General features: G+C 40.0%; 3 protein-coding genes across 6 annotated transcripts; 1 reads left to right on the top strand and 2 right to left on the bottom strand.

The window, feature by feature from the left end:
• hyls1 (HYLS1 centriolar and ciliogenesis associated) lies at positions 1–9,892 on the top strand. 4 transcript variants are annotated; one of them, XM_058640431.1, is made up of 12 exons: positions 1–271; positions 2,255–2,391; positions 2,755–2,874; positions 2,984–3,057; positions 3,890–4,113; positions 4,573–4,628; positions 7,481–7,647; positions 8,209–8,254; positions 8,343–8,397; positions 8,531–8,612; positions 8,792–8,818; positions 9,689–9,892. In XM_058640431.1, exons 2-12 carry the CDS (start codon positions 2,292–2,294, stop codon positions 9,821–9,823), a joined length of 1,086 nt encoding a protein of 361 aa, XP_058496414.1. In that variant the 5' UTR covers positions 1–271; positions 2,255–2,291; the 3' UTR covers positions 9,824–9,892. The 4 variants fall into 4 exon arrangements, with proteins under 4 accessions (XP_058496414.1, XP_058496413.1, XP_058496411.1 ...); XM_058640430.1 differs by having other exon boundaries at positions 58–275; XM_058640427.1 differs by lacking the exons at positions 1–271; positions 2,255–2,391; positions 2,755–2,874; ... (1 more) ...; positions 3,890–4,113; positions 4,573–4,628 and adding an exon at positions 4,671–6,637.
• On the bottom strand, positions 9,825–14,841 carry mrpl4 (mitochondrial ribosomal protein L4). The gene is made up of 9 exons (XM_058640433.1): positions 14,637–14,841; positions 14,255–14,336; positions 12,838–13,009; positions 12,388–12,439; positions 12,155–12,272; positions 11,362–11,468; positions 10,978–11,087; positions 10,812–10,885; positions 9,825–10,062 (listed from the first exon to the last, which is right to left on the bottom strand). Exons 1-9 carry the CDS (start codon positions 14,682–14,684, stop codon positions 9,917–9,919), a joined length of 909 nt encoding a protein of 302 aa, XP_058496416.1. The 5' UTR covers positions 14,685–14,841; the 3' UTR covers positions 9,825–9,916.
• Positions 14,842–15,231: 390 nt separating this feature from the next.
• si:ch211-69b7.6 (neuroblast differentiation-associated protein AHNAK) lies at positions 15,232–26,022 on the bottom strand. The gene is made up of 5 exons (XM_058640868.1): positions 25,879–26,022; positions 23,192–23,245; positions 22,982–23,102; positions 22,444–22,616; positions 15,232–22,196 (listed from the first exon to the last, which is right to left on the bottom strand). Exons 2-5 carry the CDS (start codon positions 23,192–23,194, stop codon positions 16,083–16,085), a joined length of 6,411 nt encoding a protein of 2,136 aa, XP_058496851.1. The 5' UTR covers positions 23,195–23,245; positions 25,879–26,022; the 3' UTR covers positions 15,232–16,082.
• Between the last annotated feature and the right edge of the window lie 379 nt (positions 26,023–26,401).

Here is a 26,401-nt window from a genome sequence, read left to right on the forward strand (position 1 = left end):
AGCACCCACGCTAAAGAGCGAAAAATATGAAAGTCAGCTTCAACCGATAGAGGGCAGCAGTTCGTCTTTGAACCGTCGACCCTGCCGAAACCGAGACCGGAAGTTTGCTTGACGCGACGAAGAAAGAGCGGAAGTGAGCGTGAGAAGGCGTCTCTTTCGAAGCTCGTTAACGGCTGTTGTCTTGGTGCTGAGCGAACATGTAAACACGAACAATGACAACAAACTTTGCCGTTTAATTATGCGTCATAGATTCACCGAAAATGGTTTACGAGTAGGTAAGAAGATACACAACTTTGTGTTTGCTGCGTTGTATTTCCTCTGTAAAATGGTTAACTTGCTAGACTTCCTTTTAAAACATGTGATTGAAATGTATACACAGCATACACAGCATTACAGCTACATACAATACTAATAGTGTTCAGTTGAGTTCGGGGTAGCTTAACACAAACGGCACAAAGCGACATTGTTTACATTGCGAATGAGACATGAGATGCCCAGGGCCGATCCAAGTCTTCATGGGGCCCTAAGCAAAATCAGACTTTGAGGGTCGCGGGGGGTGCTGTACCAATCTCAGCTGACATAGGGCGTTCACCAGTCCCTCACAGGGACACACATAGAGACAAAGAACCATCCACTCTCACTCTCACACTCACAGCTACAGTCAATTTAGAGTGTCCAATTTGCCTAATCCCCATTGCAGCCTAAGAGCCAGGCTGTAACAAAAATAGGGAGAGAAGATGAGGTCTAGTGCAAAACAATGATTTATTTGCAAATTTAGGATTAAATATCAGTGTCAGTCATCAGTAGGTGTAGGCAGGTATGTGTGGATGCATAAAACAAAACTAAACTAAAGCAAACAAACAGCTGTGCCAAGGCCCATGCTGATGGTGTCTGTATCCATGAGAGAGAGAGAGGAAGGAAGGCTTCTTAAAACAAGTGGTGTGTCCAGGTGTAGCTCATCCCTGTGATGATGACCCCGCCTCCAGGCCTGAAACAAAACAAAGAAGGCCAGCAACACTCCCACAAGAAAACCCATGCACACACAGGGAGAACAACTTTGTGTGTATGCACTGCTAGAGTGGCATACTCAGCTAAGGTCCATGAAAATAATCACAAAAATCCAGAAACAAACTATTTTCCTGCCCACAATTTTAAACCTACACAGATAAAAAAAATGTTTTTACATAAAAACGTTGCTATGGTTGTTGTGTAACCCTGTGTGTTGTTTTCATTCACATATGACTTGTGGTTTTTCTTCAAATCACCTAAAAGTGCAGAGAGTTCTGGCCAAACCTCCCATTGACTCTCATGTTAAAACTCTACTTTGGAGTTTTTAATAAATTAAGACGAGGGTGATTTTAAAACAGTAATTTCTCTGTCAATTCACACCCGTTTCTCACAAATTTAAATGTGGGAGCTCCTGAAAGCCTCCTGATGCTCACAAACCATTTAATCTGTATCTTCAACCATTCTTGAAATAGGACAACTTTAAAACATGCTGTTTCTCTGTTTTTTACTAGTTTTGGACAATTACAAACAGGTGATTGGAAGAGGGAGGGGCTTGTGCAACCAGCTGCAAGAGTCAGTCTCTGTCTAAACACTACTTTGTCTAAAGACTTCAAGTTTTAAAGGTTCAGTCCATCCAGCAGCAAGAAGCAGGCATGATGAAAAGTTCATTGCGGAATTTTCTGGTATTGGCTTTCATCTTAAATGGTAGCTAACAATCTCAGAAGAATGGTCTTGTGTTGATTTTCCCTTGGTATTCAAAATGTCACAATACTAAGAGGTATACTGAATACAGTGTCAGCCTACGAAATAAAACAAAAGACAATGCATTTAAGGTAACCATGAATAGTACTATATATATTATTTTCTAGACCAGTGGTTCTCAAACTTTTTATACCAAGTACCACCTGAGAATAGATTGAGCTCTCTCAGTAACACCATTATCACCAACAAAATACATGGAGTAAATAGGCCAGGCAAAGTCAACTACAGACTTTTCACAGGAAGCAGATTTATTCCAAGACAAATTGCTCTCTCATCATCCTTTTCCTCATATGTACTTCACACACTGGTATAGAGACATTAGATTAAGACGTGTGTGTAATTGCAAAGACATAAGACAAACACTCTATTGTGTCCAGGGGTAATTCATTTCCACAGCACTGCACAAATAATCAGTCAAATTAAAATCTACTTGAATGGCAGCAAAAATAACTTGGTAATGTAAGCTGTGTTTTTTCCCCTTCAGATTTTACACAACATATTTGATGAAGAGCTGAAATATTATGGATTACCTGGATTTCTCAGAAGAGGAAATTCAGGAACAGCTGGAGATCCTTGGCTATAAAAACATTCCAAAACACAGGCTGCGTGAATTCAAACAAGGTTTGTTTGATCATGAACCCTCCTTCCCTCTTTCCGCTGTATATTGTAGCTTGTTTTGACTCTAAATATTTACATTGTTCATCTGTAAAAGTGAAAATTGGCCAACGTCTCATAACATTCAAAACAAGGCAATCAGAGAGGGCAGACCTTACCCCATTCACGCAACAATCCTCTGGCAGCTTCTGGTGGTCATATTGGCAAGTGTGGAAGCACAAACAGACAGATAGACAGAGCCACCAAACCCAATACTTCACGCTCACTCCATGGGGTGAAGTAATAAAAGGTTGATTTTCAACAAAACGTGTGTGTGTGTGTGATATCTATGATTTCTCAATTTAGCTATCGCTCTTTTTATCATGTCAGAGCTTGATGAACTGATTCGATGTGGCGAATGGAAAGCCTTCACTTCAGTTGCCCAGAAAAATTCCACCAAACCTCAGCCTATATCTCAGCCAAGTCCCCCTGCCTACACCAAAGAAAAAGGTCAGGATGCATATCTACTGTAACTGTCAGATGTCTAGAATAATAGAATTATATTTTTGTCAAAGTATAGACTTTTCAAAATGACCCTTTTCCTGTGTTTTCTCTGCAGTTAGTCAGTGCTACATTAGAAACAGTGGCGAGGGATTTTTCTTGCATTCATCCAAAGCAGATGAAGAGAAACAGGTAAATGCTGTCAACACAATGTCATGTTCAGGATTCAGCAGCAGTAAATACCGGCATTTTTTCTTAGAAAAAGGTTAAAAACTCAAAACTATCTTAGGTCACTTTTTTCAGTCACTGTTTTGCAGCAATGTCCAGCTTCATTTAGGGAAAAATGCATCTGTGGAAAGATTTTATATAACCTCAGATTGACTTTTTGCACAGTCAATGTCTTGTCAAGTGTGGTTGTGATAATCAACCACATGCATTTACATCTGGTATTGACATGCGTCTCCGGGGTCCACAAAAAGATCTGATTGCTATCCGATCATGGTCATCACTCTCTAATACAAAGATTTTCATAGCAGCCTTGAAGTGCAAATCAAAACGACAAATAAGATAAAAAAAATTAAAACATTTGCTGTTTGATTACAATTCAAGGCCACTGTAGTTTTAAAAAGCAGAAGGTTGTCTGTTAGCTGCGTTCACACTGGTTGCAAAGTCCACATACATCCCCTCTGACATTTTCTAGACTGGATGTATGTGAGAACACAAACACTACACTGGACAATTACTGCAAATTCTCCTGCCAACTCCATAGTCAGTTTTTAGATAATGTCCGAGAACACAACAGGAAAAGCTCTGTATAATTCACAGGGGGTGGGTGAGCTAATGTTCTATCTCGTGCATGCTCGAGTCAGGCTTCATCCTTCACCTGAATGTTCTCTTTCTGTGCTTAACGCACCTGACCCAGACGATCTCCCACTGCATTCATCATATGTGAACTGTTTTTCAACAGAGTCAAGCACAGGTGTGACTTTGTTATATATGTATATGTATTATATGCAACACTCAGGTGCTCACCACCTGCCAGAACAGAGACAATGGTCGGCAGCAGGAATACACTGACTCTTACGCTCAGCACTCGGTGGCTCCAAAGCTCCAGCTGCCTGCAGGTGCTCCCTCACGGCTACAGGTGGAGCCAGACCCCGAGGACACACTCCAACCACCGCTCACAGACAGCTACACGTCTTCCCCAGACTACCAGGGGAGATGCCTCATCAAGAGAAAAGTCCTGAGGTAATAATGAAAAGACAGACTGTGGATGAGTTTAATGATCCTGATGACCTGAGTTTAATAGCACATTTTCACGGCAGCTTTTTTGACATGTTTTAGCAAGAAAAAGTGCTGGTGTCACTGATCACATTAACAACGGCTCTTTTCAGTTTATTTTTTTAACAGTCTACAGTGAACCAGCATGTGTGATTTTTTTCTTTATTTTGCATTATTGGAAATTGTTTTACATCATCAACGTAGCTCTTAATAACACATATGTAATGATACATTTACAGCCAAGCTATAGCCATTGAAAAAAAATAGTTTCATCAGTATAGCAAACATGTGCGGCCCTCAGTCACATCCTGGTCACATGACAGAGGTTACACAAGTCTCCTTATAGCATATTACTTGCACAAAGCATTCATGTGTGCAGTCTATTACCACCTCAGTGAATCTTTCTGTTGTTATTTCTTCTTATAGGAAACATAAAGGACAGTCTCTGGTCTGCGATGAGTCGTTCTACAGTGACTACTCAGGTAATTTACATTCAACATTTCTCTATAATGTTATACAGAAATGTTTGGGTTGAACCTGTAAATAATAATTAAGTGAAAAATAAAATGATAACAGATGGGAAACTTTTGGGCATTAAAATCAAAATAAGTAAAATTATTCCAGTAATACAGAAAAAGTAAAAAATCCAAGTGATAAATGATATGACATTTAAAAGGAGTAAATACAAAGAAGTGTATGTGTACTACCTGTAATCACCAGCAGGGGGTGTTTTGGCAGTTTTGGCATTTGAGGCTCTCGGACGTTTAATCCTCTTAGCTCCCTCTTTAAGCCTCTTGAACACAGATGACACACTGCACAAACCTCCACAGGGAGTCCAAGTCCACAATGTACAAAATGTACAATGCTCAGTTGGATGAGGGTAGCAATGATGATGATGATAAGAACTCCCTTTTCTCATCTTTTTGGTCCGATGGAGAGAAACATGAGGAGGAGGAGGAGGAGGAGATTATTGAGCGAATGGTTATTGAAGATGAAGCCAAATTTGTAGCGGAGGCAGGGGCCTCACTCCTGGAGGCCTCAGAGGACGATAAACCTAAACTGAAGGACCAGGGGAACTTCACCGAAGAAGGTTCAAAAGATGGAAGTAATGTTGTAGAGGAGGAAGAGAAGACTGAGCGAGTGGTAAATGAAGAAGACTCTGTATTTGTAGCTGAAGATGAGGACTCTTCAGAGGAGGAACAAGAAAGTAATGGTGAGGAGGAGATCGAGCAAGTGGTTAATGATGAAGATTCCAATCTTGTAAGTGAAGAAGAGCACTCTCTACAGGAAGATTCAGAGAAGGAAGATGGAAGTAAGGGAGAAAGACCTGAGCTTGACGGTGAGGGAAACTCATCCAGTGAGAGTTATAATCACCAAAGTGTTGATGAAGAGGCGGAGAAGATGGAGCATGTGGTAGTTGAGACTGAGGAGTATCTCCAGGAGGATTCAGAGGATGAAAAACCTGAGGTCAACAACAAGGAGAACTTGACCAGCGGGAGTTCTGAAGAAAGAAGTGATGATGACTATGATGGGGATGATGATGATGAGGAGGAGGAGAATGAGCCAGTGTTCAGTGAAGAAGACCTGTTCGAACCTGTTGTAGAGGCAGATGACCCTCTCCTTGTGGCATCAGAGGAGAAAAATAGACATAATGATAAGGAGGTGGAAATTGAGCCCAAGGTTAAAGAAGAGGACTTCAAACCTTTATATAAGACAGACTCTCTCCAGAAGGATTCAGTGAAAGAAAAACCTGAGGAGAACAATCAGAAGAACTTTCCTACATGGAGTTGGGAAGATGATGATGAGCAAAATTGCACCATGAGTTGTAGTAGTACAGCTCCAAGTCTGATTACCTCTGGCTATGGTACCTACAGGCCGGAGGAACAGGAGGGTGGAGACCACAAAGACGACCACACCATCACTGAGTTTGACCAAGACAGTCGAGGAGATCTGTCTGAGATGAGAGACAATGAGGAAGACGTTGGGTCATTTAGTAGCTATGGCGGGTTTGACGTTGAGAAAGACTTCAGAGAAAACCAAAATGAGAACGAACTTGATTTTCCTGTTGCATGTTGTGAACGTGGAGGTCGACGTGAAGAGGTGGACACTGAAGACTTAAAATCAAACAACAATAAAGATCCGACAGGAGAAGAGAAATGTGAAGATCTACACACAGAGTCTGAAAACAAAGAGGGACGACAACGACAGCCAGACACTGCGATTTATGAAGACACGTTATTGAAACTTGAGAAGCATTTGGAAGCAATCCAAAGTGTGAGTGATCCTGAAGAGGAAGGAGGTTATGAAAAGCTTCATGAAGAAGAGCAGAATCACATGAAGAAAAAAGCGAAGCGCAAAGTGGAGCTCGAAGATTCAGACGAATCTTTAAACAACAAAGACATCAAGTTCATAGACTCCAAAGTGGATTTTAACTGGGTGATGTACAAGAAGATGTTGGAGGAGTGGGAGGGAAACCTCAGACAGAAGAAAGGTAAAGATTAGGGATGCACTATATTATTGGCCGATATTGGCTTTAAGATAAATCATTGGATTGATCCCCCGATAAGACTAAAACAATAAGCTGAAGAAGCTTCTACCTCCTTCAATTCTTTGCTGGTGCCCTCATCTTTTGTTTCCCTATTTATTTTGTAGAATGAAGAAAATGTACACCTACATTAATATGTAAAAAATACTGGCTATATCAGATATTGGCAAAGATTCTATTATTGTGCATGGTCTCTAGTGAATGTTTTCTGATGTCTATGCTCTCTGTTTTCTAAAACCCAACTTCTAAACTTCAGTGAACTTAAAATGAGCTTTGTGCAAACATGTCAAAGACTCCTTTGCTTCCTGTTGTTTGTTGATTGAAAGAAATTAGCCTTTTGGGCAACCCATGGCCAAGTGGAGAGGGAACTTTAAACCAAAGGGTCCGCAGTTTGAATCCCAACATTTCAAGGACTGAGGTACCCAACCCCCATTTCTCCATGGGCGCTGATCACTTCTATTAATTCTCGGGAGGTTCTTAGGGGAGGGTGGCTCAGTGGTTGTGGGTTTAATTCCTGGCTCTGCTAGTCTTACCTGCTGATGTGTACTCGGGCAAGACACTTTAATTTAACCCCACATTGCTCCTGACTGCCGGTGAGTGTGAGTGAATAGCAATAAGTTGAATTCAGAAAAAGCAGAAAATGAAATGAATGAATCTAATATAACTTGTCTGGAACAAGACACAATGAAGTGGTCAGCAGTATTTCAGAGGTCTTTTATGAAGATATCTGTAGTGTGTTATGACCATTCAGACATTTCATGGATGGTTATGTCCTCTGTTTCTTGGCAGATACAGTCAGTTGTTTAGAAGAACGTCTGGCAGAGGTTGATCTCTCCACGTCGCCTCAGCGTGACTTGGAGACGGAGCATGAAGACGATGTCAGTCGGAGTGACACACTCAGCTCTGAGGCTGACGGGATCTCACTGAGTGCTTTTGAATCCTACATCAGAGGCATGGTGGGTAATGTAGTCTGTGCAGATGACACGTCAGTGTTTTCACAGAAGTCTACTCTAATATAGGGATGTTTTTTTACATTTCCATTAAGATTTCTTATTATAATTTTTTATGTTTTGCATCTTTATGGGTTTTTTGTATATGTCTTTTCTATGACCTTTAGATATTTCTATGACATCCATAAAAGGTTTCCTACATTTAACTTTACCATGATGTTTTTTATGACTTATTTTAAGACTGGCTGTAAATAACAGTTTTTCACGATTGATTCATGTGTTGATATTTTCGTGATGAATCATTTGGTCTATAAAACGTGGATTTGTTTTTAATGTGTCATTTTGACCCTACTAATGTGATATTTTCACCATGTATCATCATAAATTGTATCTTAATACAATTTATTTACAATTTTACAACTTGCTATGATCAGATCTTTTATACTGTATGTGCTTTTATGCATTATTCATCTACTGTCTCGTTTTATGTGCATCCTGAACAGAAATAGAAATATAGCCCTGAACAAAGTGACTTATCACTACATGATTATATTTCATTTTGAACAGACACGAGCTGAAGGTGATGGCGACTTCAGGCCCAAACCCAAGTCCTGTACGTCAAACATGAAACCAAATACACCAGTTTATGTTGTGGTTTTTCAAAGTGACACTCGACAATTTATTCCATCTGCTCGTTTCAGTCATTCGACCAGTGATGAGTCAGCAGAGCGTCAAGAAGACTGACCCAGTGTCCAAGTATGTTCAAACTCCCGTTTACTAGAAAAAACCCATGATGGGCATCATGCGTCTGACTCAGATTCACACTGGTCTGCTGATGTAGACTCATTTTTTATCAGTTTTCCCCCCCCCCCCCCCCTCATTGATGCAGGTATTTCCAGTATAAACAGTTTTGGGAAATGTATAAACTTCCTGGAGAGAGAGACAGAAAAGATCTGCGCTGGGAGATAAAGGTATGAACGTATCTCAAATAAAAGACCAACCCTTTTGTCCACTTTATAAATAAGCATTTTTCTTTCTTTTTAAAGCTTCACCTACTTTTTCACCCTTGAGACGCGAACATTGTGCCATTGTGTTTACACTATAAAAGTCATGATAATCTTTGTCCTTAAGTTGTTTTCTTTGTTTTCAGGAACGTCTTGCATACCAGCCTCCACCAGTAAGTATCCCCTCAAATATATTTACTGTATAGCTGCACAATGCAACAAAAATGGTTTTAGCTGTTTAATTCACAATCCAGTGACAGGTTTGAGAACAGTGTCTTTTTTAGGGACGTTCTAAATGTGCCACAGTGTAAGTAGAGCTGAAACGATTTGTCGATTATTAATCAATTACTAAATTAATCGACAACTATTTTGATAATCGGTTTGAAGCTTTTTTCATTATTAAAACAAGATTTCTAGGCTTCGTAGATGTGAATCTTTTCTTAATTTCTTTGCTCTGGATAACAAAGAAATCATTAAAAGTTCATCATCTTGAAAACAAGACATTTGAGAACATCATTTCCAGGTTTGACGAACACCGATCAACATTTTTAAGGTTTTCTGATATTTTATGGACTAAACGATTAATCGACAGATTTATCAATTATGAAAATAATCGTTAGTTGCAGCTCTAGTAAGAAGCCTCTTTTAGAAAGCCTTCATAATGGGAACGTTGCACATTAAAGGTATAAACAGGAAAGGGGGGCTGTTCTGTCATCATAGATGTAAACATCACAAAGTAGCACGGACAAGCAGAGGGTACACACTGATGAAGTCGATGATGACGACATCATGCTTTTCCTTAATATAACCTAATCTGAATATATGTTCTTGCTAATGCTGTTGGTTTTCATGTGGACTGAATGTTTGTGTAAATAATGACGCTATATTTGGAAGGTAAACTTGTTTTTTTACTCCTTTACAAAAAAAAAGTAGAGAAACCAGACATACAAAATCTATGCTTATGTTCAATGAGCTGTCAGTGCTAACTCGTGCACATCTTTACAGTGAATCCACACGAGTCTCTGTTTTTTTCTGTGTCGCAGCCTAAACCTCGGAGAGTTTTGGTGCCAAACACCTACGTCGTGCCAACAGAGAAGAAACGCTCTGCGCTCCGCTGGGAAGTCAGAAACGACCTCGCCAATGGTGTCCTGCCTCACAAATTCAATTATCAATTTTAGATACTTTTTTTAAATATTTATTTTTGAGTTTTTTTGATACTGAACTTAATAAACACATTTTTCAAACAATAGAGTCAATTCATTTCACGTTTGCTATGGGAAGTCAGAGTAGGGCAGTTTAAACGGGTAGAGCGGCGTGAAGCGCTCGTCGTGCCAGAGCAGCTTCTCCTCCAGAAACCTGACAGTTTGCAGTGTGAGGACGATGGCCTCGTGTTTCAGCATGCTGTGGACGTTCAGACCTGAAGGGCACAAACACAGTCACAGCTGCAGATTAAAAAAAAACCTCAAGCTCACTTTGTACAAAGTACAAACGTACAAAACAGTTTATGTATTCATTTAAATAAGAGATCTCACCTGTGCCAGTTTATATCTGATAGCTTAAGACTGTTTGTGACTTTATCACACAGCCTTCTCCAACAAGAAAATCAACTTTGTGTTGCTTTGTTGACCACTACTTTCCCTGCACCAATTTTTTTTTATTGATGCTGGTCTCCAAAATCACCAAATGGCGGACCTCAGTCTGGGCACGGACCAAGTTACAGACCCATAACCAACTTGTGATAAATTTATGAGAAAATGCAATAATCTTCATTGTTTTTTTTTCTCTCTCGGTGGTCGCGGTTACAGACTGCAGGTGCAGCTAATCCAGTTAATACAGCACATTGTTTACCATAAGCATAGTGTCACTATAAATGTTTACAGAGCGCAACATAGGAATGACAAGACATGACTTGTTTGAAAGTGCGTTTAAAAGTGAATGAACGGAGCAATACATGTTCATTCTTCCGACAGCAAGTACCAAACCTTTATGTCTCATATGTTGTGAAACTGTTGTATTGATCAAAAGCGAGATGAAACACAGATCCTTCGAGGAAACATATCCTCAGCAGTCCGAAGTGAGAGCGCACAAAATAACCGCTTTAAGAACCCAGTATGAAAGATCTACCCGACTCATCACATTATTACTATGGTGAGTTTGCTGACTCACCGATGGCTGGAATGATGTTCACTGTCTTCAGGTTTGCTGTGGCCTGAAGAATGTTTTCTGGGAAATCTTCACCTCTGGGGAAAAAAAAAAAGAACAAAAACAATATCAATACTGAGCAAATGACTGGCTGAGCATTTAAACTTGACCCTTGGTGGATGACACTCACACATCAACTATTAACACAGACTCTCCCCAGTGTTTGTGTTTTATCAGGTCCAGTAGGTACTGGGAGTCTGGTGTGGGGATGTCCAGGGAGTCCACGATGTAAAGGTAGTCCTGCAAAAAAATAAAAAAAATAAATGCTGAATAATCACTGGGTAAAACCCTCTCAGATGTAAAGATTATTTTAGTTGGAAGGATGGACTGTGTCTCATCACTGCATTTCCTATATAATACACAAGAGATAAAAATGTCGCAAAACTAAGGTGAACGAACACAGTATACAAGTCATACCCACGGTAAAATATGAAAGCTAAATAATTGTAATAGATAGAGTATAGAATAAAAAAATGTCTGAATATAAAGATGCTATAAGATAAGTTTCAGTCACCTGTGCCATCTTGGAGCTCAGCGCCACCTTCAGTCCTTGTACTCGAAGCTTCATGGGTAACATGTAGTAGTAACTGGTGGGTCCTCTGGGTCCGTGAGACACGCCACCTGAGAGAAACACCACCAACTGTCTCAATGATTTCACACATTTTCACACTTTCACAATCCACACAACTTTCAGAGGTTATACAAGCCGACTTTCCGAGTTCACATAATGGATGGGAATCGGTCCAATACTAAATTAAATAAAAATGTAGAATCCCATACAATCCGAAAATTCTATGTATCGCATGCTTCACAATGCGCAGACTGTTAAAATGTAAATTAAAAATCAGCAAAACCATTTCAGCCGAGTCACGTTTTTCTTCTTTTTCTTATTTGTTACACAGTTGGAAATTATGTCTTTGAAATGACTCAGCACAATTGTGTTGATAACAGCTTCATAATTCACACAACACGACTCTCAGAGGTCACACAACACGTCCTTTACAGTTCACACGACGACTTTCACAGTTCTCGCGACACCACTTTCAGACTTCTCATGACACGACTTTCAGAGTTCACTGTAGCAGCCCTAAAGTCTAGTGAAACTACTGCAGAAATTCCCATGTTCTTATGTTCATCCTCCTCTGGACAATTTAAAGAACATGTATGGACTTCGGAGTTACTTGTCAGCGAGTGGGATAACAGGCTGAAAATAGCGTGGTGTGAACGCTATACTCAGCTACACACACAGTCCTCAAATTAATGAAAGTACAGAGAGAAACAGACAGGTTCAGGAATATTACACGGACCTCCTTTCCATATCGGTGACCGGATGCTTCCATGACGAGCTCTTCCACTTCCCTTCTGCCTCCATGGTTTCTTGCCTCCTCCTCTGACCTCTGACCTCACCTTCGTGTGGGCGTGGCTCTAATGAAAACAAAAGTAGAACAGTTGTGAGTGTGGCCTCTGCCTCTCACTGCTGACCTCATCATCTCTGAAAGATGTTAATAAAAGCAGAGATTTTTATGCATGTATAACTTACAATTCTTTTGAAATTTCTCTGCCACTTTTCCACGCTATGAAGGATGTCAAGCCTGAGAGGAGAGAAAACAAACCACAATAAAGATGCAGTTCATAAAACCTCAAAAACAAACAATAAGCTACATGGGAGTAGTCTTGGAAAGAACTCCACTAGATAAAAACAGTTGACTGACAGAGGGTAAGAGAGCTGAGGTGGAGCCAAGTGCAGAAGGAGGGGTTAAGGGCTAGGACAGAAGATGCTCTTGGAAGAGCTTGGTTTTCAAGAGCTTATTGAAGACAGAAAGAGATGCCCCTGTTCTGGTAGCACTCAGTACTTGAGAACAGTGTGGATTGTCTTGTGCGGTGTGTTTGGCACCACCAGACGACAATCTGATGAATGGAGTAGTCGAGGGGTAATGTAAGGCTTAAGGAGAGCATTTAAGTAAGTGAGAGCAGACCACTGAAGCTTTACCTCGGAGCCACCGCGAAAACGTCAGGGTGGAGCTGAGCCAAGCCTAAGGGCTCACTGTCTGGGCTCTGCAGAGACTCCACCCACGTGTGGACAGGGCTCAGGTGAGCAGGAACGACAGCATCGCACTTCCTCAGAAGGGGCAGGGAGCAGTCTGCAGGTGGAGGTGAACGCTCTGAGGGAGGAAACATGAAACCAGTCGGTGTCATTTATTAATCGGCCATACAGCAGCACAGCATTGAAGCTGGTGGTGTTAATGCTGTTGCCCACATTCAGTGTGCAACTTCATGAATGTGAAAACAACATTAAATAAACTGGTGCAACATTTTCTATGTGATAATAGCCAGGCTATCATTGACAACCTGTCCCTCCCTCTGCAGGACACTATCACAGGTTGTTCCTCCCTGCTGCTGATAGACTGTACAACAGTTCAAGATCTCTGACCCTGAACAAAGGCAAGATCTACCTATTGAAGTATCAAATGGAAAAAAGCCAAAATACTTCCAACTCAAGGCCTTTTATTTAGGCAAAGTCTGGCATATTAATCATGTCCTGGCCTTTGCTTTAAGAACTGTACATTACACCATCAATTTTAACACAAAGAATAAAGGCATGTGGCCTATTTTCCATTTACTTTACAGAATTATGTTCAAAGTAGGAAAAAAACAACACATTTTATCATGAGTAGATCATATGTATTGCCATTGATAAGAGTTTTCACTATCTGCAGCTATAGCTCCAGCCCTGGAAGTGTCATCTCCCCTGTGCTTTCCGACCACAAACCTGAAGCTAAACAAGAACGTTAACGCTGTCTCACTTCAGTTTTGTGACATAACATACATATACACTTAAGAATCAATTCCTCTCATTCTGGATGAAAATAGCATATTTTCGCTGAGCCCCAACCAGCGAGGACGGCTTCTCGCTCTCATTATCTAATTTAACTAACTTACTGGTCACTCACGCTACTAAGAAAGCACTACCGCTGATTTTAGAGAAAGGAAGACGCTCACAAAACGTAAAAAAAATTAGGTGATTGTGTATTTATTTTTCCTATTATTTTCAGCATCTACGAGAAAGAGCCAAAGGTCGACAAGTTGGCCACTCCTGCTGTACAACAAGCATCGCTCCCAGTCAATTCAACCGGTGTCATTTACAAAAGTTCAATATTTTATGTGCATTCCTAGCAGTGTCTACACACATGCAGTATATATTTACGTTACTTATTGTCCATACTGTATTTTCTATTACATTTCTATAATCTATAAAAACAGTCACTATTTTGCATGAAAATGCATGTTTGTTATTTATTACTTCTCATCTTGACCGTCTTTGATGCTGTAATTATGTAAATATACCCAATGTGGGACTAATAAACAATTAAATTAAATCCAAATTTAGCCACCAGTTTCAGACTCACTTAATCTGGCAGGATCAACAAGGTTGGAGGGCAGCAGTAAATTTGGAGGTAGCGAGTTCAGACCGGAGAACGACGAGGAAAACTGAGGAGGAGAAAACACAAAGTTTGTGAGACACGCCAAGAAGTAAACACAGTAATGTGATCATTATGAAAATATCTTTATGCAGTATAGTGCTGAAAGAGACCACTCGTGAACTAATAATCTAACAAAACCTGTCAGCTACAGTCTGCAATATATGGGTAAAATAATGTCATTACACAGCAGTGTAATGTATGCCTTTATTACGATATAATAAGATATATAGAGTCATGACTGTAAATGTACACGAAGAGCATTTAAGTTATTACCGTGTGTGACTGTGTGAACATGTATATTCCTTACCCTTTTAGCGACTCCTCTGCTACAAACCACCAGCGACAGGCGCAGCATCTCTGTTATCTTTGTTCCCCAGCTTCCAAAACGTATTCTGCTCCTAAAATCATTCACAAATAAACATAAACGCAGTTTATTTAAGTCGCTGTTTGTTCCCCTCGCTGGAGACAGCGGCAGAGGTCGCGTCGTGCTGCTGTTGCTGCTGGCGCATGGGTATGACGTCACGCGGAAATGGGGGGTGCCATCTAGCGGTGGGGGGTGGAAATAACATTTCTAGCAACAGCCCAATCTCATCCACTGATGCTTCATTACATTACATTACATGTCATTTATGTACAACCTGCCAGGGGTAGAGTTGAACTTGCGACCATGAAGTCTTTTGCACACAGGGTACCGGTCTTAACCACTGAGACACTTAATAAATAACAAACAACAACAACAACACTCAATAAAACAAATGTCCTTATTTTGTTCTAGAGAGAGAGAGAGAGAGAGAGAGACAGACAGACAGACAGATAGATAGATAGATAGACAGATAGACAGATAGATAGATAACAATAGTAATAATAATAAATAACAAAACACAAAAAATAAGTGACACAAATGGCAAATTCAACGTTTATTGTTATTATTGTTATTTACATATTGGAAGCTTTGAGTAAATAATGGCAGCAAAATGTTTCCTGTGGCCTCTTGGTCCATTTTGTAACAATGTTTTTTTTACAGTCACCCTTAAAATGGCTACTCAATGTACATAGGTGTGTTATTTCCCTGAAAGAAGCTAAATGGCTTACTTCAATAATCTCTATAATTTTTCTGAATACCATATGCATAATAAAATAGAAACATGCATCATTTTTTTACATGATATATATAGATGATATACAATAAAATAACTCCTGTTAAATCAAATCTACAAGTTTTCTAATATAATCAGTAATAATTCTTGAGCAGGTTTAACTATTACATAATGTGTGCGGTACAAATACTCAGTAAAAGACTAATTAAATATGTATTTACAACAAAATATGTATGTAAAGACTTTATTTAAATATGTATTAAACAAGTGCATGTATGCTGAAAATGCTCTGTACATCTACAATGAATATAAACATGGTGGGTTTCTCAAAATAAAATATAAACAATTGTGTTTCAGCAAATTTCAAGAGATTTTTTCATCCTAAGGCTAAATATGCACATGTACATGTTTTAAAACAGTATAAAAACTAATAAACACAAAATGTAAAAACATTTGAGTTAAGTGCAAACATGCAGCTTTGTAATCAATTTACACCATTACAAAGCAAGAGGAGGGGCTTTATATACAAAACAAATTAAATAAATCAAAAAGAGACATGATTGTTTATAAAAAAACAAACTCATATTAAATCAATAAAAGACAAAAAAAAATACAAAAACACAAACAAATGATGTCACGGGAAACGTGAATTGAACCTACACAAGGTCAGAGAAAAAAAACGTTGACCCCTTCTGGTCATTCTCATTTGGAACTTCAAGTTCTATGTTTCCTGGATGTAAGTCAGGCCGTCCAAGAGTGTTGTGTTTACGATTTGGCATTTTTTGATTTTGTGCCACAGTAGGAAAAACTGTGATGTAGTATCCATCAGAGGTGTCAGGTACTCTTACCCGTGCATCTTGAGATAAATGTGGTACTCGTACATTAGCTGCATGCTGCATTGTTCTCTGCTGCTTTGAATGTACATTAATGTCACCAGCTGGGACTCTTCTGGTGTGCACCAGGTTCTTCATGTCAGTATGGACAACTGATGGAGAGTACACCTGTCTATAACTATGAGACATCTGGAGGTCTGGCTTTGAGGCTCTGGCCCTGAGCACATGATCCTTTCCTGTGAAATCGTCAATGTTGAGATCTGATCGGTTAAAATCAATAACGTGGCCATGATGTGACTTTCTATCACTATGTCTTGGTCTGAGATCTCCATCTACATCCAGATCAGGGATCCTCATATTCATACCTGTTGTATCAGATATGCGATGCTTATGTGAGGGTCCTCTGAAACTGAAAGAAGGATCATCAAGGTTCAGTTCTGGAGATTTAAGATGCAGCTGTGGATTCCTCATTGCTGCTTTAGGCATATGGGCATCCACATTAGGAGCATTAATATTTGGACCTCTGATGTTCCCCCTCAATTCTACTGGTTTTGCATTCATTTTTGCATTAGGGGGAGAAATATCAAGATTTGTTGGTCTCAAAGGTGCACCAAAATCAATGTCAGACCCTGTGTTATTGAGACCTGGGCCTCCCAACTGAGGAAGCTTAAAAGAAGGGAGTTTGAATTTTCTGTCAAGATCAAGATCAGTCTGAGGACCCTGGAAGTTTCTAGAGGGAACATTCATATCAAAGTCTGGACTTCTGATTCTTCCTTTAACATGGGGGGCATTAAGGTTTATGTCAGGTTGCCCTATGTTGTCATTTATTCTTAGGTCATGTCGGTTTAGCTTGGGACCTGTGAAGCTGGTATTGGGCAAATTTATGTCTGGTGTTTTTGCCTTAGGTCCAGACAGACTGAGGTCTGGTCTATTTACACTTGGCATTTTCAATTTTCCATTTGGACCATTAATGTTTACATTAGGAATACTGACGTCGGGTCGCCGTAGGTCTCCATTTATATCGATATTTGGGATGTTTGGCATCTTGGGTTTTTTGAACTTTGCATCAGGTAAACCAAGGTTGACATCTGGAGTGTTCATGTCGAACTTTGGAGATTTAAGATCCACATCTGGTAAACCCAATTTTGGAGTTTTGAGATTCAAATCAGGGGATTTTAGGTCTGAATTAATGTTCAAATTGGGTCCCTTCGGTAGTTTGGCATTAAGATTTGGTGTCTTGAGGTCAAAGTGTGGTCCATCTAAATCCGGAGTAGAAAATCCCACATCTGGCATTTTCAAATGTGGCATTTTCATTCTTTCAGACCGACTACCAAAACCAACATCTGGCATTTCAAAGCCACTTCTGGGCCCTTTGAGGTTGATGTCAGGTGCATTGATGTCAAGGCCTCGACCATCTAAATTGCCATCAATCTCAGGTCCTTGTAAGGTTGGTAGATGAACTTTAGGCATTTTCAGTTTGGGCATTTTAAACCTTGTTTTGGGTGAGCCAATGTTGACATCAGGGGTGTTGACATCCAACTTTGGAGCTTTAAGGTCCATGTTTGGCATGTTGAAGTCAGGACCATCAATTCCTCCCTTTACCTTTGGGCCTTTCAGGTTCAAATCTGTGTTTATGTCCATATTTGGTCCCTTTGGCAATGTACCTGAAAGATCAAATTTTGGCATTTTCAGTTTTCCTGAGGGAGCATTAAAATCCCAGTCTGGTGCATGAAGCTCTGCCTTTGGTTTTGTCAGTGTTGGCATTTTCAGTTTGCCTGACGGCATGTCTAAATTCAGTTTGGGGGAGTTAAAGTCCATTTTGGGGCTTTTTAAGTCCACCTTAGGCATGTTTAGATCTGGTGCATTTATTCCACCACTGAGATCTGGCCCAGACAAATCTAGGTTAGGTGATTTTAAGTTCCACTTCGGGGCATCAATGTCGGGACCAGACAGACCAAAATTAGGCATATTCAAGTTTGGTGTTTTAAATTTTCCAGACGGACCATCAAAATCAGCATCAAAGTCAGCTTTGGGACCTTTAAAGTTGACCTTTGGTGCGTTTATATCTACATTTGGGCCATCTATATTTCCATCAATTTCAGGTCCTTTTAAGCTTGGGAAGCTAAATTTCGGCATTTTAATTTTGGGGAATTTTAATTTCCCTTTAGGAGAACCAATGTTAACATCTGGAGCATTCACATCTAATTTTGGAGCCTTTAAGTTCATATTTGGTACGTTCAAGTCTGGTGCATCAATTCCACCATTTATCTTTGGAGATTTGAGACTGAAATCTGGACGCTTTAAATCTGTGTTTATGTCCAAATTTGGTCCTTTTGGCAATGTACCTGAAAGATCAAATTTAGGCATTTTCAGTTTACCCGAGGGAGCATTAAAATCCCAGTCTGGTGCATTAAGCTCTGCCTTTGGTTTTGTCAGTGTTGGCATTTTCAGTTTGCCTGATGGCATGTCTAAGTTGAGTTTCGGGGAATTAAAGTCCATTTTGGGGCTTTTTAAGTCCACCTTAGGCATGTTTAGATCTGGTGCATTTATTCCACCACTGAGGTCTGGACCAGACAAATCTAGGTTAGGTGATTTGAAGTCCAACTTAGGGGCATCAATGTTGGGGCCAGACAGTCCAAATTTTGGCAAGTTCAAGTTTGGTGTTTTAAATTTTCCCGACGGACCATCAAAATCAGCATCAAAGTCAGCTTTGGGACCTTTAAGGTTGACCTTTGGTGCGTTTATATCTACATTTGGGCCATCTATATTTCCATCAATTTCAGGTCCTTTTAAGCTTGGGAAGCTAAATTTCGGCATTTTAATTTTGGGGAATTTTAATTTCCCTTTAGGAGAACCAATGTTAACATCTGGAGCATTCACATCTAATTTTGGAGCTTTTAAGTTCATATTTGGTAAGTTCAAGTCTGGTGCATCAATTCCACCATTTATCTTCGGAGATTTGAGACTGAAATCTGGACGCTTTAAATCTGTTTTTATGTCCAAATTTGGTCCCTTTGGCAATGTACCTGAAAGATTAAACTTGGGCATTTTCAATTTGCCTGAGGGAGCATTAACATCCCAGTCTGGGGCATGAAGTTCTGCCTTTGGTTTTGCCAGGGTTGGCATTTTCAGTTTACCTGACGGCATGTCTAAGTTGAGTTTAGGGGAATTAAGGTCCAGTTTGGGGCTTTTTAGGTCAACATTGTGCATGTTTAGATCTGGTGTATTTATTCCACCACTGAAGTCCGGACCAGACAAATCTAGATTGGGTGATTTGAAGTTTAACTTGGGTGCATTTATATCCACGTCTGGGCCATCTAATTTTCCATCAATCTCAGGTCCTTTTAAGCTTGGTAAACTAAACTTAGGCATTTTCATTTTCCAGTCTGGAGCATGAAGCTCTGGCATTTCCAGTTTGCCTTTTAGATCCGGTGGATTTATTTCACCCCCAAACTCAGGCATATTCAAGTTTGGCTTTTTGAATCTTGTTGATGGACCCGCCATGTCAACATCCAAGTCAGCTTTAGGACCTTTGAGGTTGACCTTGGGTGCATTTATATCTACATCTGGATGGTTGAAGTTTCCATCAATGTCAGGTCCTCTTAGGCTTGGTAGGCTAAATTTAGGCATTTTTAGTTTTCCTGAGGGAGCACTGGCATCCCAGTCTGGAGCATGAAGCTCTGGCATTTTTAGAGCTTTAAGGTCTACCTTTGGGCCTTTCAGGTCAACCTTGGGCATTTTTAGATCTGGTGGATTAATTTCACCCCCCAACTCAGGTAGGTTCAAGTTCGGCTTCTTGAATTTCCCTGATGGACCAGCAATATCGACACCTGGTATTTCCAAGTCAGCATTTGGACCTTTGAGATTTACATTGGGTATATCAATGTCAAGGTCTGGCCTATCTAAATTGCCATTAATCTCTGGTCCGTTTACTCCTGGAAGATTAAATTTAGGCATCTTTAATTTAGGGATTTTTAATTTTGCTTTGGGTGAACCCATATTGACATCTGGAGTATTCATATCCAACTTAGGACCCTTAAGGTGCATGTCTGGTAAGTCCAAATCAGGGGCATCAATGCCACCCTTAAAACCTAGATCTGGTGATTTTAGATCCGTGTTTACATCTAACTTTGGTCCCTTTGGCAATGTGCCTGAAAAGTTAAATTCAGGCATTTGGAATTTGCTTGACGTTACATCTGGTCCAGATAGATCTAATTTGGGCTTATTTAGGTCCAAATTCATATCTCGGGAATCAATAGCCCCTTTGAATTTGGGTGCTGACAGATCAAAGTCTGGAGTCCTTAGTTCACCAGTCTTTAGTTTAGGTGTTCTAATCCCTGCATTGATATCTACATCTTTATTCTTTGGCAGTGTTCCAAATATCTTAAATTTTGGCATTTTAAACTTGCCAGATGGAGCATCTGCTCCAATGTCCAATTTACCAGAAGGCATGTTAATGTCAACATCAGGGGTATTTAGATCTAGTTTTGGGTCTTTGAGATGCAAACCAATGCCCTCTTTAAACCTGGGAGCAGATACATCAATGTCTGGAGTTTTTAACTTATATTCAGGTCCTGTAATCTTAGACCCAGATAGCCCAGCTACAGGCATTTTAAGCTTACCTGATGAGCTAGTCATGTTCAAGTCAACATTTGGCTCTGCAATTCCAGCTTTTAGATCAGGTGCAGACAAATGCACATCTGGTCTCCCATTGAATCCTTTAATATCAGGAACTTCAATGTCCGGTAAATCAAACTTTGGCATGGCAAATTTAGGAGCCTTGTATTTTCCAGATATACCTTTTACGTCAGCTTTGGGTAGATTTATATCAGGGGCATGGATATCACCTTTTATCTTTGGCGTTTTGAGCCCTAGATCAGGTGTTTTAACATCAGCTCCACCCTTGCCCGAGAATCCAAATTTAGGCATAGTGAGTTGACCAGCTGGTGCATCCAAATCTAAGTCTGGAGATCTAAGATCGATCTGTGGTTTGATGGATGTCACTTTGATTCCACCGGAGGGTGTGTCCACATTGGGTCCCTTTAGATTGTGTTTGGATACACTGACACCTCGCATTTCTAGGTCTAGGTCAGGTGATCTACCAGACAATGAAAGTTTAGGTGACTCTACATAGCCAGAAAGATCATCCACATTCAGATTTGGCTTTTTGAGTCTCTGGGAATACTTAGGATTAAGTCTATCTGAAGGAACATCCAGGCCTTGTGATTCAGTCTCAAATTCTGTAGCACTATAAGAAGTTCCAGATAGACCAAGGTCAGGTAGTTTGAATTTTGGCATTTTGAATTCTTTTTTGGTTCCTTCAATGCTCACTCTGGGAGCACTAGTGTTGAAGGATGGACCAGATACATTTCCTCCACTTAAGTTCATCTCCATTTCAGGAGTATGAGTATTTGAGCCTTGCATTTTTTGAGCACGAGAAATCCCTTTGCCTTCCAGTTCGATATGAGGTCTTTCCAGATGTGGCATTCTAAAGTCAACTGATGGGTTATCAGTGTTTGACAGTTGCATACCACCTGCAGTGTTTGTATTTGGACCTTTTGGTAATGTTCCAGACAGATCGAAGTCTGGACCATTAAGCTGTGGACTTTCAGCGTCATCTTCAAATCTTGGTATCTGAACTCCACCAAGACCCAAAGGTGGCAGATTCAGATTGCTGCCATCTGTCACTCTTCCAGCTGATCTATCATCAGATTCTGAATCATCACTATCATCATCTGTGCTCAGAGTGTTTGCTTTTAGAAGTCCAAAGTCAACTCCAAGGCGGGGCAACCCCATGTCATGTTTTAGGCTGACATTGGACAAGCCTGCTGCAGTTAGCTTGCTGCTCACACCGCCTGCATCCACACCACGCATGTCATCCTTCATGAACCTCTTGATTTTGGCATTGTAGAGTTTGCTGTAGGAGTCATTTAGCATCTAGAATTACAAAACACAACTTCGTGATTAGACTGTAACTGTAATATCTCATTTTCTTGTAAGGATATTCTAGCAACTCGGCTTGGTATCAAAAATCCTTTTAGTATCTTGCAGCATTAGTCCAACACTGTAAAACGGCTACCTCAATCCCTGATTTATTTAATAGAGAAAAACCAATTGATAACTTTAATTTTGATTAAATATAACAGAACAACAAAAACAGAAAATCAACAAATTGTGTACCTACCGTCTTAGGACTCTGTCTGCCACATTGGTCCAGATCACCGAGGCTTCTGCTCAGTGTGTTCCTGGTGAGGACCTTGACGTTGTCATCAAAGGGCTCTATCATTTTCAATACATTTAGCACCTCCTCTTTTGACAGTTTGTCAAAATCAATTGTTGCCCCCAAAATTTCATCCCCTAAAAAAGAAAAAAAAAACATGTTTATGCATAAAACAATAGCCAGAACATTTCCACTTGAAGTGTAAATAATGATTTACATTGTGTTAAAGGGTTATTATGGAATCTTGATCAAGAAACACAAAAACATGGTGAACACCCAAGCTTTACAATATAAGTGCTTCGGTTTGTGATGACAGCCCTTGCTATAATGACTGCCTTTTGTGGATGAATAAACTTGTGTAAGATGTAATGCATACAATAAAAGTGAGACTGGGCGATTCTTTTCCATTATCAAACAAAATACATATTCAATCCAAAATTAGAGGTCCACAAAGAGGCTGTCCTCTCTGCTCGCTAGAATTAATTAAAGTCATGGTTCTTACCCTTCCTCAGACCCTGATTTCCAGTGGCATCGTTGTTGATTCTGGAAACGACCACTCCGCCATCTTCTGACTGTTCCAGGGTGATGGCATCAGAGAGGCTCTTGCCTCTGCGGTGAGACAGCTGCAAACAAATTGGAACAAAAAATGTTGACAACACAAGCGAAAAAAAGGTAACTCCAATGAAAGAATGAAAATGTTGATGTATCGTACCATGATCCTTGTTTTTGTGTCACAGCAGCATCGAGAACTCTTCCTCAACTAAACCTACAGAGAACAAAATAATTAGTAAACCCATGCTATGGAAACATGATGTACTGCAGTTCTTAACACGAGTGTGATATGCTGTGGAGCTAATGATATGTTTGTAACATGTTAAAGTGACCGTTCAGGTTATTTGAAATGAGATTTAGACACACTTTCAGAGGGCATCAGAAACTTCATTTTCTCTATGGACTTTGGTACTAGAGAGTGAGCAGTTCACAAAATATCATGGACCTAGTTGTATGACTTTGAGAAGCATTGTTTTAAACATGAAATACAATTAAAAGCTAAATGCATAGATTCAATCATTAATTTTTCAAAGTTTATTTTATTTATTTTTATTTTTTGAAGTAAAAAGGGGGTTGTCATAGTGTTTGAATATGCTGACATGTCTTACACCTGATGTCAGGATCATATAAAGTAATATAAAAAATTATGTATGGTGATACTCTAATATTTGCACACACCCTGAGGGAGAGAGAGAAAAGATGTGGAAATATCAATGTAAAAATGATTCATGAAAAAGTAGAACAAAATAATGAGACCGTAAGCAAGGGAGTGACAGTTAAGATGTGTGACATGCAGGTAACACACACAGGTACCATACAGGTGACACACAGGTAACACGCACAGGTAACACACAGGTACATTTCTTAGATATTTGAGTCACAGCCTCAGGGCTGTTGGATCAAAATGCAGGGAAAGCAACAGGTTTATCGAGAGTGCTGCTGAGAAGTGTTCTGTTGTCGGGTGTTTCCTTTCTGTAAACACGCAAACTCAACTGTAACCACACCCCACTCACTGCTTTCTAGTGGAGAAAACCTGAATCCAGACTCAGAATTGTTCAGTCCAGATCCTCTGAGATCACCAACAGTCACTACCACTGCCCTGAGAGCAGCTGCAAAATACCAACATAATTAAATAAAATACAGCTTCTCATTTTATAGATGTATAGATGTGAACCCGGCCACTAGGGGGCCACATCCAGTGTACGCCTAGTGCCAGTCCCATGCCTGGACAAATGGGGAGGGTTGCATCAGGAAGGGCATACGCGTAAAAAAACCTTTGCCAAATCAAATATGTGGATCATTGTAAACAGTAACTGCCATTCCAGACCAGTCGAGAAGAAATACATCTGTAATTTGATTCATTGGCTGATGAATGGACATGTCCTAACAATTCTTTTGTCATGTAATGCATTTATTTACATATAGATTCATAAATGAAAGTGTAAATAGATGTATCCAGAAGGGTTTTACCATTTCTGTGACTCTTGTGGTCGTCCGTTCGTAACCACCAAGCACTCAAATACCCAAAAAACAGTTTAATCCCAGATTAAATGGGTTTTTCATCAATGAGAATGTGTTTAATCAGCATTCACTCACAGGTCAAACGACTCTGAAGTTTACAGGGGTTTTTAATCAAGACCCTGCCAGCGATGTGCCATTTCCCGCACAACACTACAACACACGTAGCATCAATGTTTGTAGTCGTCCTTCATTTTTAAAACTTGGGGCAGTGCTAAGTATCATTTATTACATCAACTGGATCATTTTTTACAATTGAGTAAAAGATGCAGAAACACTAATCAACTTTATCATTGTTTCTCACACCCAGCTCAATGCACTCACACCAGTTGCTTGAGTTGAACTATTTGAACTAGAACAACAACAAAAATGTGTGTCATGTCAATGTCAGTGCGATCCTTCTAATAGCCTGATGTTGTTATCATAAATGGAGACCAGTTGCTAAGTTAAACTACAGAGTTACTTCTGAAAAAATGTGCGTGTGTCACTTCTTCCACGCCGTTATTCGCTCTTTAATGCCAGCTCTGTTATTAGCCACCAATAAGTAGTGTTTACTAATCACAGGTGATCCAATGACCACAGTCACATGACCAACACAACTCAAATCTCTTCACATTCTGTGATTATACTTCAGGGGCTGAAAAGTTTAATGTCCTTTTGCCTCCTGGGCTCCCTAAAGTTCTTTGAAACAAAGGACTACATTCAATACAGATGATATAACAGCAAACCACGAATCAAGAAAGATGACCAATGTCAAGCCATCATTCATGTAGTAATGACACTGATCCACCGAGTTAATAAATGTGATTTAAAAAAACAAAAAAAAAACAGCTTAATGTTTACTATAATTAGTGAATGGGAGGTTTTATGTCATGTTCACATCATTAATTCCTCCACACGTTACATTTATATATTTTTTTTTTTTATCACACACAGGTGTAAATAACAACCAAGCACCTCGCTGACAGTTATGCAATCATCTTTTTATGAGGACTCAAAGGGCACATGTCTGCAGTTATGACACACACACAAAGAAAAAGTTCACTCAGTGGGCATGAACATGAAAATGACCCTGGAGGAAGAGAATGAAGTGAAATGCATCTACAGGCACACCTTCTCTGGTTCTATCTCATGTCTCAATGAAACAACGAGAGCATGAAAGTGAACTCAAGGAGCAGACACAGTCATTCTGTGGTCTAAATCTTGACAGAAACTGCATGAATGACAGTGCCTGAAACTTGGATCACAGCCCAGCGTCCCCTTAAACCTGCCACCTTCAGGACCAGACACCACAGAAGAAGAAAGCTACAAACTTCACAGTCAACTCACCAAAAAAAACACTCCTGAGCCCAGAATCAGTGCAGCCGATATTTCAGTCCATATCTGGTTTGGCTTCTGTGTTTTGCTGTTGTGGTGTAGAGTCTCAGCGTCCACAGCCTTTGCTCGGCAGGGTGAGACTGAGGTGAGGCGCCGTCACTCAGGTGGACAAATACTCAACATGAAGCTGACAAACCTGTTCAGCCTTAAACGTCCCGCCTCCGGTAACTGTCAGCAGACACAGACACTCACGTCATACACGCCCAAGAAAACACACCTTGACTACCACGCACACCTCCCTCTCATATGCATACAAACATAAACATAAGCAGCAAACTTTAAACCACTGACATCATATGACAAAACAAGTGGTTCCCTCCGTCCATTAGGCTGAAACATGACATGATACTTTACTGTTAGTGCACCTGTACAACAGAGTCACTCTCAGTGACTATGTCAGCAGCACATGGGCAAAATAAAAGAATAATATTTCATATTTATTTTAGACGTCTAACAAAAACATATAATAACAATA

The sequence above is a fragment of the Solea solea genome, chromosome 10 (assembly GCF_958295425.1).
Source record: "Solea solea chromosome 10, fSolSol10.1, whole genome shotgun sequence".
In the NCBI taxonomy this organism is placed as follows: domain Eukaryota; kingdom Metazoa; phylum Chordata; class Actinopteri; order Pleuronectiformes; family Soleidae; genus Solea; species Solea solea.

Bases quoted from the DNA above. Each gene is read 5' to 3' on its own strand.
- mrpl4 (XM_058640433.1), bottom strand. From the start codon at position 14,684: ATGCTGCGCCTGTCGCTGGTGGTTTGTAGCAGAGGAGTCGCTAAAAGG. The intron at 14,337-14,636 runs GTAAGGAATATA...TCTCCTCCTCAG, and splicing joins GCAGAGGAGTCGCTAAAAGG to TTTTCCTCGTCGTTCTCCGG. The intron at 11,469-12,154 runs GTCCGTGTAATA...TGTTTCTCTCAG, and splicing joins GTCACCGATATGGAAAGGAG to GTGGCGTGTCTCACGGACCC.
- hyls1 (XM_058640427.1), top strand. From the start codon at position 4,951: ATGACACACTGCACAAACCTCCACAGGGAGTCCAAGTCCACAATGTAC. The intron at 8,255-8,342 runs GTACGTCAAACA...TGCTCGTTTCAG, and splicing joins CAGGCCCAAACCCAAGTCCT to TCATTCGACCAGTGATGAGT. The intron at 8,819-9,688 runs GTAAGTATCCCC...TCTGTGTCGCAG, and splicing joins TTGCATACCAGCCTCCACCA to CCTAAACCTCGGAGAGTTTT.
- si:ch211-69b7.6 (XM_058640868.1), bottom strand. The intron at 22,617-22,981 runs GTAAGAACCATG...TTTCTTTTTTAG, and splicing joins AAATCAGGGTCTGAGGAAGG to GGGATGAAATTTTGGGGGCA. The intron at 22,197-22,443 runs GTAGGTACACAA...TTGTAATTCTAG, and splicing joins GCAGACAGAGTCCTAAGACG to ATGCTAAATGACTCCTACAG.